At 40.6% G+C, this 14,971-nt stretch overlaps 1 protein-coding gene across 1 annotated transcript; it reads right to left on the reverse strand.

Moving 5' to 3' along the window:
* Positions 1-858: 858 nt before the first annotated feature.
* LOC129407395 (A disintegrin and metalloproteinase with thrombospondin motifs 15-like) lies at positions 859-9,954 on the reverse strand. Its single transcript, XM_055148240.1, has 8 exons — positions 9,628-9,954; positions 7,158-7,290; positions 6,890-7,057; positions 5,092-5,378; positions 4,450-4,627; positions 4,201-4,376; positions 3,038-3,213; positions 859-2,951 (listed from the first exon to the last, which is right to left on the reverse strand). The coding sequence occupies exons 1-8, from the start codon at positions 9,952-9,954 to the stop codon at positions 2,174-2,176; spliced, it is 2,223 nt and encodes a 740-aa protein (XP_055004215.1). The 3' UTR covers positions 859-2,173.
* Between the last annotated feature and the right edge of the window lie 5,017 nt (positions 9,955-14,971).

Consider the following 14,971-nt stretch of genomic DNA (forward strand, 5'->3'; position numbering starts at 1 on the left):
TATTATAGATTTATTCTGCACAAACTAAGCTAATACTGACTGGAGGCTAAAGAAAGCTGCAATTGCACATATATGTTGCTATTACTACACTTTCTACTTTTGCAACAAAGGTTACAACTACTCAAAGAAAACCCAAGAAAAATACTTTGCTCTACACTAAGTAACTCAAAAACACGTGTTGTAAAATGCATTAAGGCTTAGAACATTGCTCACACACCCCACATACTTAGATTCCGCATCATAATCCCACTTACGTACATCACTAATTATTGCTCCGATAATTATGGGCCTTTGTTTACAGGGGAAGTGTAAAACTAGCAAAAGAATTTGGATTTTATTGGAAAACAAATTACTGCCAATCCCCTGTAGGGCCAAAGTCAACATGAAGTAACAGTGATGAGTGAGCTCTCAATTTTCTTCACTGAGTCTAGTATGATGTTTAGCCTGGCTTCATCCCAGACTGCCTTAATGTAGGTCAGTGGATTAAACGTTTGTATTTAAAACAGTTGAAATGTATGAAAAAGAGGACCCCCTGCCCCGTGCTCCCTCTGACCTCTTTCTTCAGACACGTACCAGTCATTGCTGCACATGCACAGTCACACATTCAGATTTTCCAGAGGACAGACACGCACTCCCAGCTGCTCAAGACCAGAATCCCAGGTCCACATTACGCCATCGACTCACTGGAAAATATGTGAGAGACTGTGAACTCATCCACAGTAAAGTGAAGTTTTTAGGTTAGGGGCAACTGTTACAAGGTGTGATGGCCACAGTTAAAACCTCATCACTTAATCATTGTTAGCTGTAAATCATTCACTCAAAGTCGCATCAAAAAAGTAAAAGAGTTTCAGTGGTTCTTAATGGTTTATTTTGGAATAAATATACAAAAGTCAAAGACATTTCGAACTGTCTGAGTAGAAAAAAGAGAAATATTTACAATATTTTTGCACAGAAATGGATAAATGTATACATAGTATACAGCACAATCTGTGTATGTCATTACTTTTGCTGTACAAAGTGCAAAAGCCAAGGTATAATTAACTGAGAAAACATAAAGACAATGCTGCATGAGTCCTGCTGAGGAAAGTGGAGATAGTACTGGACTAAAGGACAGCTGTGCTCTGGATGAGGAGAGACACAATCATAACAGTATAACAAAGGCACTGCCAGCTTTTCTTCCCTAACGTGTAGCCTTTCATTGATAATAAATGATGTGTGTAAACCGTGCCAGAAGAGCATGATTTAACAGGCTCTACGACCTGATGTACACTGTGGACACAGGGCAACAATGGAACACCAAGAACATAAGAATCTGTTAGTAAGCCCATCAAATTTTACTAGTGAATGTTGGACTGTCCAGCTCTGTTCAAATCACACATATGTTGCTTCTCTAGGAGGAAAGAAAAACTTTACTTAGGGATAAGCATTTATAAATCCCCATAGCAGACTTTACAAATCTTTCCAATACACACACAATAAATGTTGTTTATTGCTATTAATCAAACAAACCCTGAAAAATAATGAGCAACTTGTAAATTCCTGGAACAGTTCAGCTAAGATTCTACAAAGCTTTATCAGTCTCATTAAGACAAATAGTAGCTTTGTTCCGAACACAGAAACACTTCCATTTTTCACTAGAAAATAATTGAATATGGCTAATCTTTTCTAACATATGGCTGTGAAGAATGTGTTCACATTTGTGTCCTAAACAGCTGCAAGCAAATTGGCTTTAAGATAATATTTGGTTTAGATAATCAATACAGCAGCAGGGTAGCAGCTGTGGCAAAGAACTTGGCTACGTGTTGAGCAGCAAGAACTCTGGAGTGATGCATTTTATTTCTTATTTCAAGAATCTAAAAACTCCCTGAAAAATAACAAGAGACAGGTGGCGAGCAACATGCAGCAGGGTGCTTATAAACACAAACGCTCTTGTTTGTTTGTTCATCTTTGTATTGCAGAAGCCCCAAACATAAACGCTGAGTCTAAGGCAGGTGGGGCTTTATGGAGATTCAGAACCTGCTGACATGGGATAAATAACATTTAAAATGTGTTGTGTTGTTTCTTTAAATTAGACCCTTAAATGTAATATAGTCATCTCTGCAGAGACTTAAATCTCAACATTTATTATCCATCAGTTTTTGAAAGTATAAAATCTGCTCCTGACCAAGAGTCCCTAACATGGGCTGAGGTTACAGAAGTCCAGCTCCTGTGGTTTACGCAGGTCCGTGCAGTGTTCTCGGGGCAGCAGGTGTCCCGTGGGAGCTCTGCAGTCCAGGGGGCGCCTCTTGAATCCTTTGCCACAGGTCCTGGAGCATGGGGACCAGTTCCCCACCCTCCACTCGGGACAGGGCTCTCCACACATCCTGGTGGCTGGGGGTCTCTGTGCAGGATCACAATCAAAACCAGGCTTACCATCCGGTCGCAGACACTGAACCAACCTCCTCTGCAGCCCATTACCACAGGTTACCGAGCACTTGTCCCAGTTTGTGGAGAGCCACTTCTCCAGACCAGGCTCCTCCTTCGTATATACATTTTTCAGGCTGTCCTTATCATCCTCTGCTAGGACACTATTGTGGGAGTTTATACGTGTGTCCTTCTTTGAGGCCTTGTCCTCTTTGGTCTGTCGGGGCAGATAGAAGGAGTAGCGGATTCGGGGCGGGGTCATCCGGCCGGCACACAGCACCTCTACAGTTAAAGATTCTCCTATAGGTTTGACCGCCTGCAGAGTCTCAGAGGCGCCAGAGGTGCCACTGTAGCGCATCAGACTGTTCTTTACAATGATGTCTCGCTCCCCAGAGGACACAACGTAGTTCCCATTCAGCACATACTGTCCATTACTGCTCTTTACAGCCAGATAGTTGTCATCACTTGCCATTCCCTTGTAACCTCGCTGTCTGATGTCGATGTTGGCAGCGCCCACTGGAAGCATGACCACGAAGTTGTATCCATGTCTGTATAATTGTCAATATTACACAAAATCAGTTCAGAACTCGATGATTAAAGTGGTCTGATATTATTTCACTATATCTGTACTCACATTGGCCTTGTGAAGAGTCCTGACACTTTCTTGCAGCCTTTGTTGTCACCTCCACATACGCCACACTTATCAAACTTTTTAGCCGAACCAATTCTTCCATCACAACCAGCCTTGATGCACTTTCCTTGGACACATACTCCTGTTGCATCGGGGGAGCATGGGGTGCCATCTACCACCTGCAATAAGCACATGCACAAATGTAAGGAACCAGTTTGTAAACCTGATTTTTTTTTTTACGATGGATTAATAATGGCCCCAAACTGCCCTTTAAAATTCATAGGGTTTACTGTAACGTCTTGGCTGAGGTTGGATTGTACAGCTGCAAGGTGATTTAAGCGTCTTGGGAGTATTTTTATCTCCTCCTCCGCATGTTAGAGTGACGTGTGAACTCTGAATGTGCTGCTTACACTCACATCACACTCCTCGATCTGGGTTAGGCTAACTCCTATCTCATCCCTTAGTGTTTATATGCAGACACAATACAGTCAGCTGGCCCATATATTTACTGCAGAAGACAACTTTTCCTGAAACCTACACTTGATAAAGGGATCAACCACTGGTCTCAGTCTGTGACTGGTTACTGATAATCCAATTAGAGGGCTGTTTTTTTCATCAACACAAAGTAAACAAGTAAACAAGAAACTATTCACTATTGAAAGGTCTTAAAGGTGCACAGTGTAACTTTTCTGGAGAGTGTCCGCAATCTGTTTGTCTCCATGGAGATATGAATGCTTTGGTTTAAATTGTTCACAGTATGGCATTAAACTGATCTGTCTTGCATTTATTCAACTACCGATGTTATTTATTGCTCAAAAATATCTTAAAAAACATTAATTCTTATGAGTGGGGTTACCGCTCCACAAATCTAGCCTCGTAAGTCTCCATGGAGATTCTTTAGTTTATGGCCATATTGTGGAGCATTCTAGGCACATCTCCATGGAGACAAGCAGATGACAGACCCTACACTAGACTAGTTACACAGTGCACCTTTAAGTTTGAAACTGTACACACACACTTTCAGGCTTTTTACATAAAACAGTTTGTTGTGGCGGTCCTTACTATTAGTTTGATCCAGTGACCATTTCTACAAGGTAAAACTGTAATGCTGTAATGCTATTCTTTTCTAAAAACTAGTTGTGTACATTTTGTAAACAAAGTCTTACCTTTGGAGCAAGGACATAGAAGTACCCGGTGCCGTTAGCCCTACAGATGAGTTTGCACCTGTCGTTAGCAGAAACACCAGAAAACTTAGGCACCCAAACAGCGGAGGTAGCAATGCGATTGTTGTTGAAACTGCGTCCACTGTTCTCACACTGCTCCTCTCTGAAGGTCTTCCCTGCTCAAAACAGACAGATGAAAAGGTTAGAAGTTTGAATGCTTGAGGCCAGAACGTGTCATTGGATGTGTTGTACCATTGTCGGGGCAGTGGTTGAAGCTGCAGGAACGGTATTTGACACGGACGCCTTGGCAGTATTTCCCCCCGTTTGATGGAAATGGGTTACTACACTCCCTTTTGGAGAGTTGGACACCCCCTCCACATGAGCGAGAGCAGGGGCCAAAAGCACCCCACTTACCCCAACGACCATCCACCTGGAAATTACAAGATGAACAAAAGATATATGAGCAAAAATCAATTTAGTAGAATAATTGAAGTAGCCTGAGAAACTAAAGAGAGGCAGGATTCTGGATGGATGTCAAAGCTTACTCCATCGGTATGGGACCCACAGACACAACACATTGTGGCATTGTCTGACAAATTTTCCATTGTAGGGAGTAACTTATGATGACTTAATCCAGATAGCAAGGACTTAGTACAGCAATGCAAATTCTATAATATCTTTCATATCATGTCATATTCTATAAAGATCTGTGTTTTGCAATAGGATTCACTGAGAATTTACTGCATAGATTTATGCAGTAAATTATAAGAGCTAGAGAATCTTAACTGAGAGATCAAACCAATTTTAGATACTTAACACTTTACACTTTACACACACAAGTGCTTCAGTTTTGTTTGATCTCAAAGTGTAATGTGATTCAGAACATGGTATTACCTTCACAGTTTGCACAGCCATCTTATTGGTGCATATTCCGCGGTCGCAGATCTGTCCCTCACCACAAGGCGTGCCATCAGCCCAGGGAAAATGCCTGGTCATACACACAGGATGACCATTGGACTTCCCTGTGCACCACAAGCGACCACATGGAGGCTGCATAAAGGTGCATGGCTTGGATCCCTCCCCAAATGCAAGCTCACATTGACGGTCTAAACTGTAGGTCACTCCGGGCAGCACATCAGGGAGGACCAGGGGCTTCTGCGGTGGGTCCAGTAAACAGTCCCCTGAAAACACAAAAAAAGATAAAGTATTGCTACACGAAGCATTTAGTAAATTCATCCATATTTCCATCCCTCTTTAATCAAATGTCTGTGCTTTTGTGGGAGTTTATGGGAAAGACTGATCATGGTGGTGTGCTTCGTACTCACTTGTACCATGAGATAACCATCTTATCTGTTATCTGTAATATATCATTCCCTTCACGACATGGCATAAGTGAGATTTCTTACTAAAGATATTTTTGCAACAATCGTGATGATGAGTAATAGCATTGGGCATTTACAGTAGCAGCAATAGAGAAAACAGTGTTAGTAATTTTGGTAGCAGCAGCAGTGGTAGAATAGTAACTGATGGTGGTAGAATTAACAGTAGTAGTATTTGGAATAGCACCAGCTACAGTAGTTTCAGAATGTACAAGTACTTTAAAACTACATGCACAAACTTCCTACCTCTTCTGTGTAGGGAAGTGATTTGATAATTTGCTAATGTCAGTTCACAGTTCACTCAACATTGAACAAGCTCAATCTCATTCCTTCCTTCCCACTCTCCAAAGAGCCATCATTTAAAACAATAGCTGCTATTGTGTTTACACAGAAATGAGGAGATTACAAATGACTTGGGGCATGGCGCTGCATCGTAACGTGAGGCAACATGTTGTTCTAGGAGCACCACTGCTTTTTGAAGACTAGATTTATGACAGCCAGCCAGTAGGGGCCAAGTTACAACACTGTTAGCAAAAATCACTCCCAGGCAAGTTTTCTTTATGTATTTCTTGGGTTGCATTTTGTTCGTGGGCTTGTACTAAAGTAGACAGAGACATGTCGTTTGTCTATTTGGAGTTCTTCTGCATGTGAAGCGGTACGCGGATACACCTCTGATTCCAAACCTCAGCGGTGACTCTTTTAAACAAGACCTCTAATTTAGTGCAGATGTCGGCTAGTTTTAAAATAAGAGTTGAGTGCCTCTCCAGGGCTTTGTGGTCTGCCCAGCTTGGCAAAGAGTCCAAACCAATTCCAATGCATTTCTGGTGATGGCAGATGTTGCACTGGCCCATTTTAGTAACTTGATTATGCCCACACTTTGATTATGAGTGTTGGGTTGAAGACAAGAATAACTGTCGAAATCATTAGAACGTGAACTCGGACAATTGCTTAAATGGTTGAAACCACAAATAGTAAAAGATATCACAAGGAAATTATGTAGTAACTGTGATGCATAACATGCATAGCCATTTTTGTGTGTATTGCAGTTATTAGTGCACACAGCAGCACCAACCTTCTTCCAAAAAGGCATTTTGGAAATACAACAAGAGTCAATGGTTTACAAATTTGTTCCCTTGGCAATTTTTTTCTAAGATGACTCCATATGAAGTTAGAAAAAGCAGAATCTCTCTATAGTGTTGCTAAATAGTCATAGCCCTGAGCACTATATCACAAAGGCCATGTTATTATTTTGTTTTTTTTCCATCCATTCCTGTGTTTGGATCTGTATATGAAACTTAACCATTCAAACTCACCATGTCCCCCATCCAAAAACTCTGTGATGATAGCAGCACTGCAGGAAGACCAGGGGCTGGTGCGGTTGATCTGGATCAGTGTAGGAGACATCATGTGGTTATCCTGCAGTCTCCCAAAGACATCGTCACAGGCTTTTACATTGTCGTGTGGCATGTTGAACACATGCCCTGTTGAGAGGAAGCCCAAGTTAGTCCTTTTGTACTTGAGTAAGCAGTTATTTTATTATGTGCTGTCATTTAAGTGATGTGTGGTTTTGGCAGATCTCACCGAGTTCATGAGCCGTGGTGAAGGCAGAGGGCAGGCCGTCGTCTTCGATCACAGAGCAGCTCCTCTTTGGGTCACACATGGTGCCAACATCTGCCATGCCCAGAGTGTCACAGGTGGAGGCTCCACACAGGTCCTGCAATGAAAATTATATGAGAGATATATGAAGATGTTTAAGTCACAAAAGCACATTTATTTTTATTTTTCCTTATTAAAACCTGTCTGCTCTCCCATCAGATTTCAAATACAAAACATGCACAATAGGGAAAATCTTGTGGCTTAAGTAGTCCTGATCAAGCCAAGCTCAAGCTCTGGAAATGAGTCTCTGGGCATTGCACTACTTCTGATGGGTTGCCCCAGCCCTGAAGCATGGGTCAAATGTAGAGGACAATAAAGTTCACCATAGCCTTAACAAACCTCCTTAATTAAGTGGTTACTTTGTTTAGAGCTTCTCCTACATGAGCTAATAATGTAATGTCTCTCGTCATAACATTTAAACTCGGTCGCACGCTTTCCAGATGACCCATTTCCTGACCACAGTAGTACAACCTCAGTTTTAGTGCATATTTAGAGTTTCTGACCAAGCCTACTAATCACAGGCCACGAGCATTCATAACCGCTGCACAGAAACACCCATCTCCGCTCTCTAAACAGCACAAGCATATACATTACATACAACCAATTTGTGCTCTGAGAAATGCAGCTCCAGGCAAAGACAAAGCCAGCTTAACTTAATGCAACTGTACAGCACTTCAGTTCAATGAATGTACCCATAAAACGCTGAGCCAAGTGAAGAGCCATGATGACAAACCATTCCTAGCATAAACCACAAATGCTGCAATTCCAAATGGCTTCCAGATGCCTCTGTGTGTGCAGGAGATGACATCCAAAGATTGGGTCATTTAAGAGGAGGAAATAAAAACGTGCAAGAAGAACAAGAGGAACAAAGCAGCAGTGTCAAAGAGTTTGTTTCAAGCTACGACCTACTTCTCACATCTGTCAACTATCATATAAGCAACTCCATTAAATGGTGTACTTAAACAAAACACAGATTAATATTATGTACAAAGATTAAGGCTCTGATTATGGTTTGCGTAGGATTGTTATAATTTAGCTCTGATTGCACTGTAAAGAAATCTAACCTTGTTTATGAATCAAATACTCAGAATTCTTTGCATGCAGATTACAAATGAAAACTTTATGCTCAGATTTTTCCTTCTTTATATTTGTTGTGATAATCCATAAAAGGAAATCTGATTTTCTGGCAGTGGCAACTATGGTATTGGACACAAAGCCTGAAAGCAAATATTAATTGAAATCAATATGTATTATCACTGACCTTTTTCAAAACAGTACATTGTTATAACAAATAGGGATTTACTTCTATTCTAACTAAAATCTTGGTTTTATAAGTGCTATTACAATACCGTGTTGAAAATATATGTAGCCTATACAGTAGTCGCTGGCCTTCAATGGATTCTGTCATCTTTTAAATCAAAAACTGAAGTCACTGAGGGAGTCAGATGGCATTGTTGTGTGTAGGTGTGGTTCTGAGTTGAAATATAAATTGGACTGGATAAACTTTCCCTATATAGAAAATTTTACATTGACCTGGATGGCTCCCAGCTTGCATATTTATGGAGCATATTGTTTTCTGTCAGATGCCATGACCTAGACAGGAAATATAATTGTGTCAGTGTGCTCTGGAGCACCCCCCCCATCCATGTATCCATCTGTCCCTTTTGGATGTGTTTAAGAGGCCCATGCAGTGGAGAACATGCAGCTGGAGCAGTGATGAAAGTCAGCAATGCATCCCTTCAGGCACTTGCAACACTTCTTAATGTTACAGGTAAATCATCTGTTTTTAAACTACTGTCATTTAATTTCCCTTTTCACACAAGCTTGCTGGTCAAACTCCCTAAAGCCAAACAGTTCATTATGGATCATTGACTTCACTGTTGACCCAGTGTCAAATATTTGGGAGTGCAGCTTTTCCATTCAATGAAAAACTGCCCTCTCGTGAGCAATGAAAGCAATCAGGGATTTTGCTCTCTCCTCCCCAATTACTTCTGACCTACGGTGTCAGAGCTCTCAGGAGTACAATTAAAACAATGGGCTTGTGCCAGTAGATCATGCTTTAAACGTTCACAAAAATGCAGACTCGTGAAAATTAGGTCAAACGTGCTACATACGGATAACTTTAGGGGTCTCCACTGCTTTGGCTTACATTTTCCATAACTTGCCTGAAATTGAATACATTTAAAAAATAAATAAATAAATAAATACATTTATAATTTAAGCACGGTCACCTCTCCACACATCTGACTTGTATCTTGGCCTGGTGGTGTCGAAAGATGAATTTATTACCATATTGTGTATCATTCCAGACAATGCATCTCCATGAGACAAGCATATAACCAACACCAGAAAAGTTGCATGGTGCAGCTTTAAGTAAATGTGAATATGATGTTACCTCTCTTGTAAATAGAATTGCCGTGTCCCAGTATTCTGCGTGCTTATCTGTGTTCTTGTTCATCTTTTTCTGCCAAGTGCAAAAGTTTCTGAGAGTCATTGCTGCGTTCCCGGACACCTTGGGTCCTTTGTCAGCTTCAGTTATCACAATTATCTTTACGACTACGATGCTGATTGAGTTGAGAATACTGGGGTGCTTGTATAGTCGCGCAGCCACTGACATCAGCGTAAGGATGTAGTGCTTTAGGTCATCGCCGTGAAACTGTGCCATTGACTCGTCCGCCGCTATGAGCGTCTCCACGTATCTGGGGACTGACGCATAAACCATCCCTATTTGATTCTCCACCAACAACTGGTAATACTAAATTTTTTGTTACTAGTTAGTCTAAGTTTTAGCTTCACTGGCAGTAAAATAAATGATTGTGGGAGTGACATTGGTTGGTCTGACTCTGTTTGCAGAACCCTCCTCCCCAAATTCAATGTCAGAACGTGCATATCCCGTGCGTAAATGCGTAAATTGGAGCTCTACCCTATTACCAACACTGTAAAAATACTGACATTATGAGTCCTTAATATGTTTGTGTGTTTGGTTTCATATTTTGGCTTCCACTACCAAATACAAAACCCATCTTACTTTGCACTAGTCTGTTTTTATAACATTTTGGAGATGATATGAATCGACATGTCTTATATAAAAAGCGTAAAAAAATAGCTTACAAATCATCATAATTTAATTTTTATGATTTAAATTTGAGCAATTTTCGCGTTCCGTCATAAACTATGTGACAAAACGCGTTCATTTGCGTGTGTTTTTGTGCGTAAAAAATGTAAAAATCACTGCAGATTTAAACGCGCAAATATTAACCAGTTTGTTTTCCCCCGCAAATAAAATAACACATCTTTTAGTATCGCAATTCTGTTTTATAATACTGGGGAAAGGAGAGAGCGCGTAAGAGGGCGAATTTGTTTCCGAAATAAACGACATTGTAGTTGGGAGTGATCAATGCGCGCTCTCGTGTTAATTATGAATGCCTGAAACCGCCGGCTATAATTCTTGTGGAGAGCGCGCGGATCTGGGGGGAATAACAACTCCACAGCGCTCGTGTTTCTTTCTCTGCCAGAGTATTTTATTTCGACCCTTCACTTTTCCATCTGAACGTCACATTTTACGCACACGCCTCCTCCCCGTACCGTACGTCTTATCGCGTGCTCCTTGTATTTCTCCAAACCACCTCTCCCCCTCTCCTCTCTCCTCTCTTCTCCTCTCCTCTCTTCTCTTCTTCCCCCTCTCTCCTCTCTCCTCTCTCTCTCTCTCTCTCTCTCTCTCTCCCGGTATTGTCGCGCCTGAGCCTCGAGCCCGCAGCGAGATACAGACAAATAAAACGTGTCATGGCTAGAATGGATGATTGCGCGTGCATCTTCACAGCCTAATTCATTATCCTCAGATTAATTATCTCGCCGTTGTCGCAGTTCATTCGTGTGCACTTCATAAAGCGCAAATCTCAGGGGCTGCGGGTTTTTTTCCAGGAACACACGCGCAAAAGGAAAAAAAAAAAAAAAAAAAAAAAAAAACTGCACTCCGAGGCCTCGCTGGTGCGCTGTCCGAGGTGCTGCTTTTTGGAGATTGGCGAAGGAATGTGCGTAAAAACCAAGGAACGTATTTAAGGACAAAGAAAACGACATGTCCAAGTGTGAGAATAGCAAAACTGTGTTGAATCATCTTAAAAATTTCAAACGCAGGCTCTGCTACAAGCTTGAGAAGAAAACTAACATTATTTTATGTCGAAACAAAACAGAAAAACGGCTTAAATTGTACGAAATGACGCGAGTTTTGAGTTGCGTATTCAAGATTTTGTGTTTCAGTGAAGATTTGTTGAATCATATCGTAAGAAATCTCAAATTTTAGTCACTTTTTAAAAAAACTTTTACTCAAATGAGGTTATTTCGCGCTACTTTTAACAGTAAGACTCTTGTATGTTTGGGGTTTACGTGCGTCATGGAGTCATGGAGCTGATGGAAATGCGTTCCAAGATAAGATAAGATAACAGTGTGTTTTATTGGCCTGTGATTAAACGCTGACAGTGTTTATTTTAAATCGAACAGTTTGATAAAATGTTTAAATCATCCATAATCTACGCGTACATTCTTAAACTGGCAGTAAAAACACGCGTGACGCACGGTAAAGTTGAGTTTGGGTTCGTGGCGTCTTTACGCACAGGCCCGCGCGCGCGTATATCGGCCTTTTAAACGTAACGTAAGTCTGTTTTTGTTTACCCCGGATGCTGCATTGAGCCTGGCTACAAATTCCAATTTACAACTCCAGGCTTCACCCGAATGGAAATGTGAGAATGAAATGTATTGCGATTGGAGGATTACAGTTGCTGAGGTTAAACCCGTTTTTTTTTTTTTTTTTTTTTTTTTTTTTTGCATTTAATTTAATAGTATCTTTGCCTGGAGGGAGTGCAGATATTTTTAAGCTTATATTTTGATTTCTATTCGTGGATTAGCCTTCTCCCGTGCGCCTCTTTCTTTCTCCGTGGCTTATTCTAAATCGGGCGCAGATTATCCGCACTGACACGCTATCGAGGCATCTCCCAGTACTTCCGCATGCAAACAACAACAACTTTCAGTGTTAACATGTATTTAACACTAGAGTTTGGGCCCGGGGTATGCCCTCTCTCTCCGTATATATTCAGTTTTTTCTCTTTCCACTCACTCTATTTCCCTGTTTCTGTCAAACTATGTCAAAATAGCAAAAGCGTAAAGGCCAAACATTATTATTAAACACTTACGGATGCAACACTAACCGAAATATCGTGATTTCGTATCGTCAGAAGTCTCGCAATAACATCGTGAGCAGTCGCAATATATCGAATCGCAAGTTGTTGTTTTTTTTTGCTTAAATGCATTGTTTTATAGTTGAAACACCTTATAAACATTGGAAACTACATATCCCATGATGCATTTCAGCGCGGACGACGTGAAGAAATATGTTTTTTACATGAATTCTAGAAATTATGATGGTAATAGCTCGCACCGAAATCATGTCGAGGTATTTTAAAAGCAGAAAAGTGTCATATCGCTAAAATATCGCAATAAATATCGTACCGTGAGATGCATATCACGATAATATCATTCCGAGCAATTTGGATATCATTATATTTGTATTAAACCGTGACGTGACGATATCAAAATCACTAAATTTTCATGATAAACAAATCACAGTACGATATTTATTGCAATATTTTGTGAGTATGTTGCTCTGACCGACTAAAATTCCTCGACAAAACTTGATTAAGATCTAAAAGTGCTTCATAACAGTTACTTTTTCATAAGTTTTACACTAAAACGGAGCAAAGGATCATGGTCTACGTAGTTCATGATGATAATTTAAGCGAAAAGACTTGTACGATATATTGTAACAGCCCCACGATATTATTGTGCCACTTTTGACGATACGATATCACAAAATTCCGGTTATTGTTACGTCGACACGACGAAACAGATCATTAAAAGCAGTTATAAGGTTTTGTCCAACTTTTTGAAGATAAAATTAAACAATAAATCCAGTTTGTGTTGACGGAAATTTCTTAAACTTTATCCGTTTTTGTCGTACGGACTCGGTATGTCATTACGATCTAACTCCACGCGTTTTCACACTAATTCCTCGCTGTTCTGTTATTGTAAATGTCTAAAAAAAAACAACAACAACAACAACAACAACAAAAAGCTGTTCTCTGCTCTCTTGAATCTCCCAACGTCACGTGATCGCGTCCTATTTCCGGCGCTGCTGATTGCCCCGCGTCTGTGCGTAAATACGAACCGCCCAGTTGTCATGGAGCTCAATGACCCCAATGCTGCTCGGTCACACGCGGGTGGAAGCGCGAGCAGATGCGACACCCACAGAGGAGAAGAGAGAAGAGAGAGAGAAAGAGGAGAGAGAAGACAAAGTCAAGTCAATAATGCCATAAAAGGTACGAAAGAAAAATGGTCGCTAAATGAAAAAAAAAAAAAAAAAAAAAAAGACCCGTGAGGATGAGGAGATGAGGTTGGTGAGGAGGATAGGCCCCGCGTTTTGGAGCTTAGAGCCGTGAAGGTTGGCGGTGTGTGTGCGTGTGTGTGTGGGGGGTGTCCTCTGCGTGACGTGCGTGCGTGGCGTGGCAGATGCGTGATCATTTTGCGTAAGTACGGGCTGGATTAAAGGGACAAAATAAACGAGCCCCCTCTGACCGCCTCCTCTGAACTCCGGCAGTCATTTTGAGGCAATTCCCCGGATAACAAGCCCCCTTCCTCCTCCTCCTTTTCCTCTTCCTCCCCCCTCACCTTACGTAAATAATAAATACGTGGTTCACGTGGTTCGGTTTGAGGCCTGCCCCACGTTTTGTCTTTTTTTTTTTTTTTTTTTTTTGGAGAGTGAGGAGCAGAAAAAACCCGCGCGTCTTTGAAGGATTGACGCCGGATCTGCTCGTTTTCTTTTTTTTTCTTTTTAATTTTTTTTAATTTTTTGGAGATGCCTTTATTAATGAGTGAATGGTCCGGGGCAAACGCGCGCGGCTGTCAACTTTAGAGCCTCTTTAGAGCCTCTTTAGAGCCTTTCACACTTCCGCGTCCTCTCTCTACGTACGTCACACCAGCGCCCCGGCACGCGCGCTCTGGAACACACAAATGAGGTTCATGTGAGAAGTGGGAAGAGAATGGACATTTGCTTCATCTGAGACTAAAACCACACGTCTTAAACCGTTTACCCACGTATTTCTGACTAAATATGAAACGATTTTTAGTAAATTTATAGTTATTTATTTTAATCTAAATACGTCTGTTTTGGTTGACTTAGTTAAAAAATGTGGTCAAATATTATAATTTTTTACACTCAAAGACGTTTCATTTTCTTTTTACGCACATACACTTTTACGCACCACTTACGCACAGCTGTAGTGTCCACAAGCTTTATTAAACCAATTTAAAAACATGTTTTGCACAATAATTCACTTTTTTGACCTGGGATACAACGCTTAAATATTTACTTAAGTTTTTTTTTTTTTTTTTTTTTTTTTTTTAATAGCTGTAAAACAAAACTAAATCCAAAAAGTGAACACCAAAGACTCCACGTATCATTACATTTCTTATTTCTCTTATTATTTATTTATTTATATATTTTTTTTAAAGGCAGGCACAGTGCAGTTGTCATTAGAGAGAAATTACTTTATGCTTTGTTTAGAAAATAATGAACTCATTAATTCAATTTACAAGTCACAATGCTGTTTTAAATCAGTGCGTAAACCCACATAAACAATTAAAAGATAATATTAAAAACGTGAAAATTCCTAATGCAGCTCATAAGCCAG

The sequence above is a fragment of the Boleophthalmus pectinirostris genome, unplaced genomic scaffold (assembly GCF_026225935.1).
Source record: "Boleophthalmus pectinirostris isolate CB_2022bp ecotype Guang Dong unplaced genomic scaffold, ASM2622593v1 HiC_scaffold_12, whole genome shotgun sequence".
Lineage (NCBI taxonomy): Eukaryota > Metazoa > Chordata > Actinopteri > Gobiiformes > Gobiidae > Boleophthalmus > Boleophthalmus pectinirostris.

Bases quoted from the DNA above. Each gene is read 5' to 3' on its own strand.
- LOC129407395 (XM_055148240.1), bottom strand. From the start codon at position 9,954: ATGGTTTATGCGTCAGTCCCCAGATACGTGGAGACGCTCATAGCGGCG. The intron at 7,291-9,627 runs GTAACATCATAT...TTTTCATTGCAG, and splicing joins CAATTCTATTTACAAGAGAG to GACCTGTGTGGAGCCTCCAC. The intron at 7,058-7,157 runs GTGAGATCTGCC...TCCTCTCAACAG, and splicing joins CACCACGGCTCATGAACTCG to GGCATGTGTTCAACATGCCA.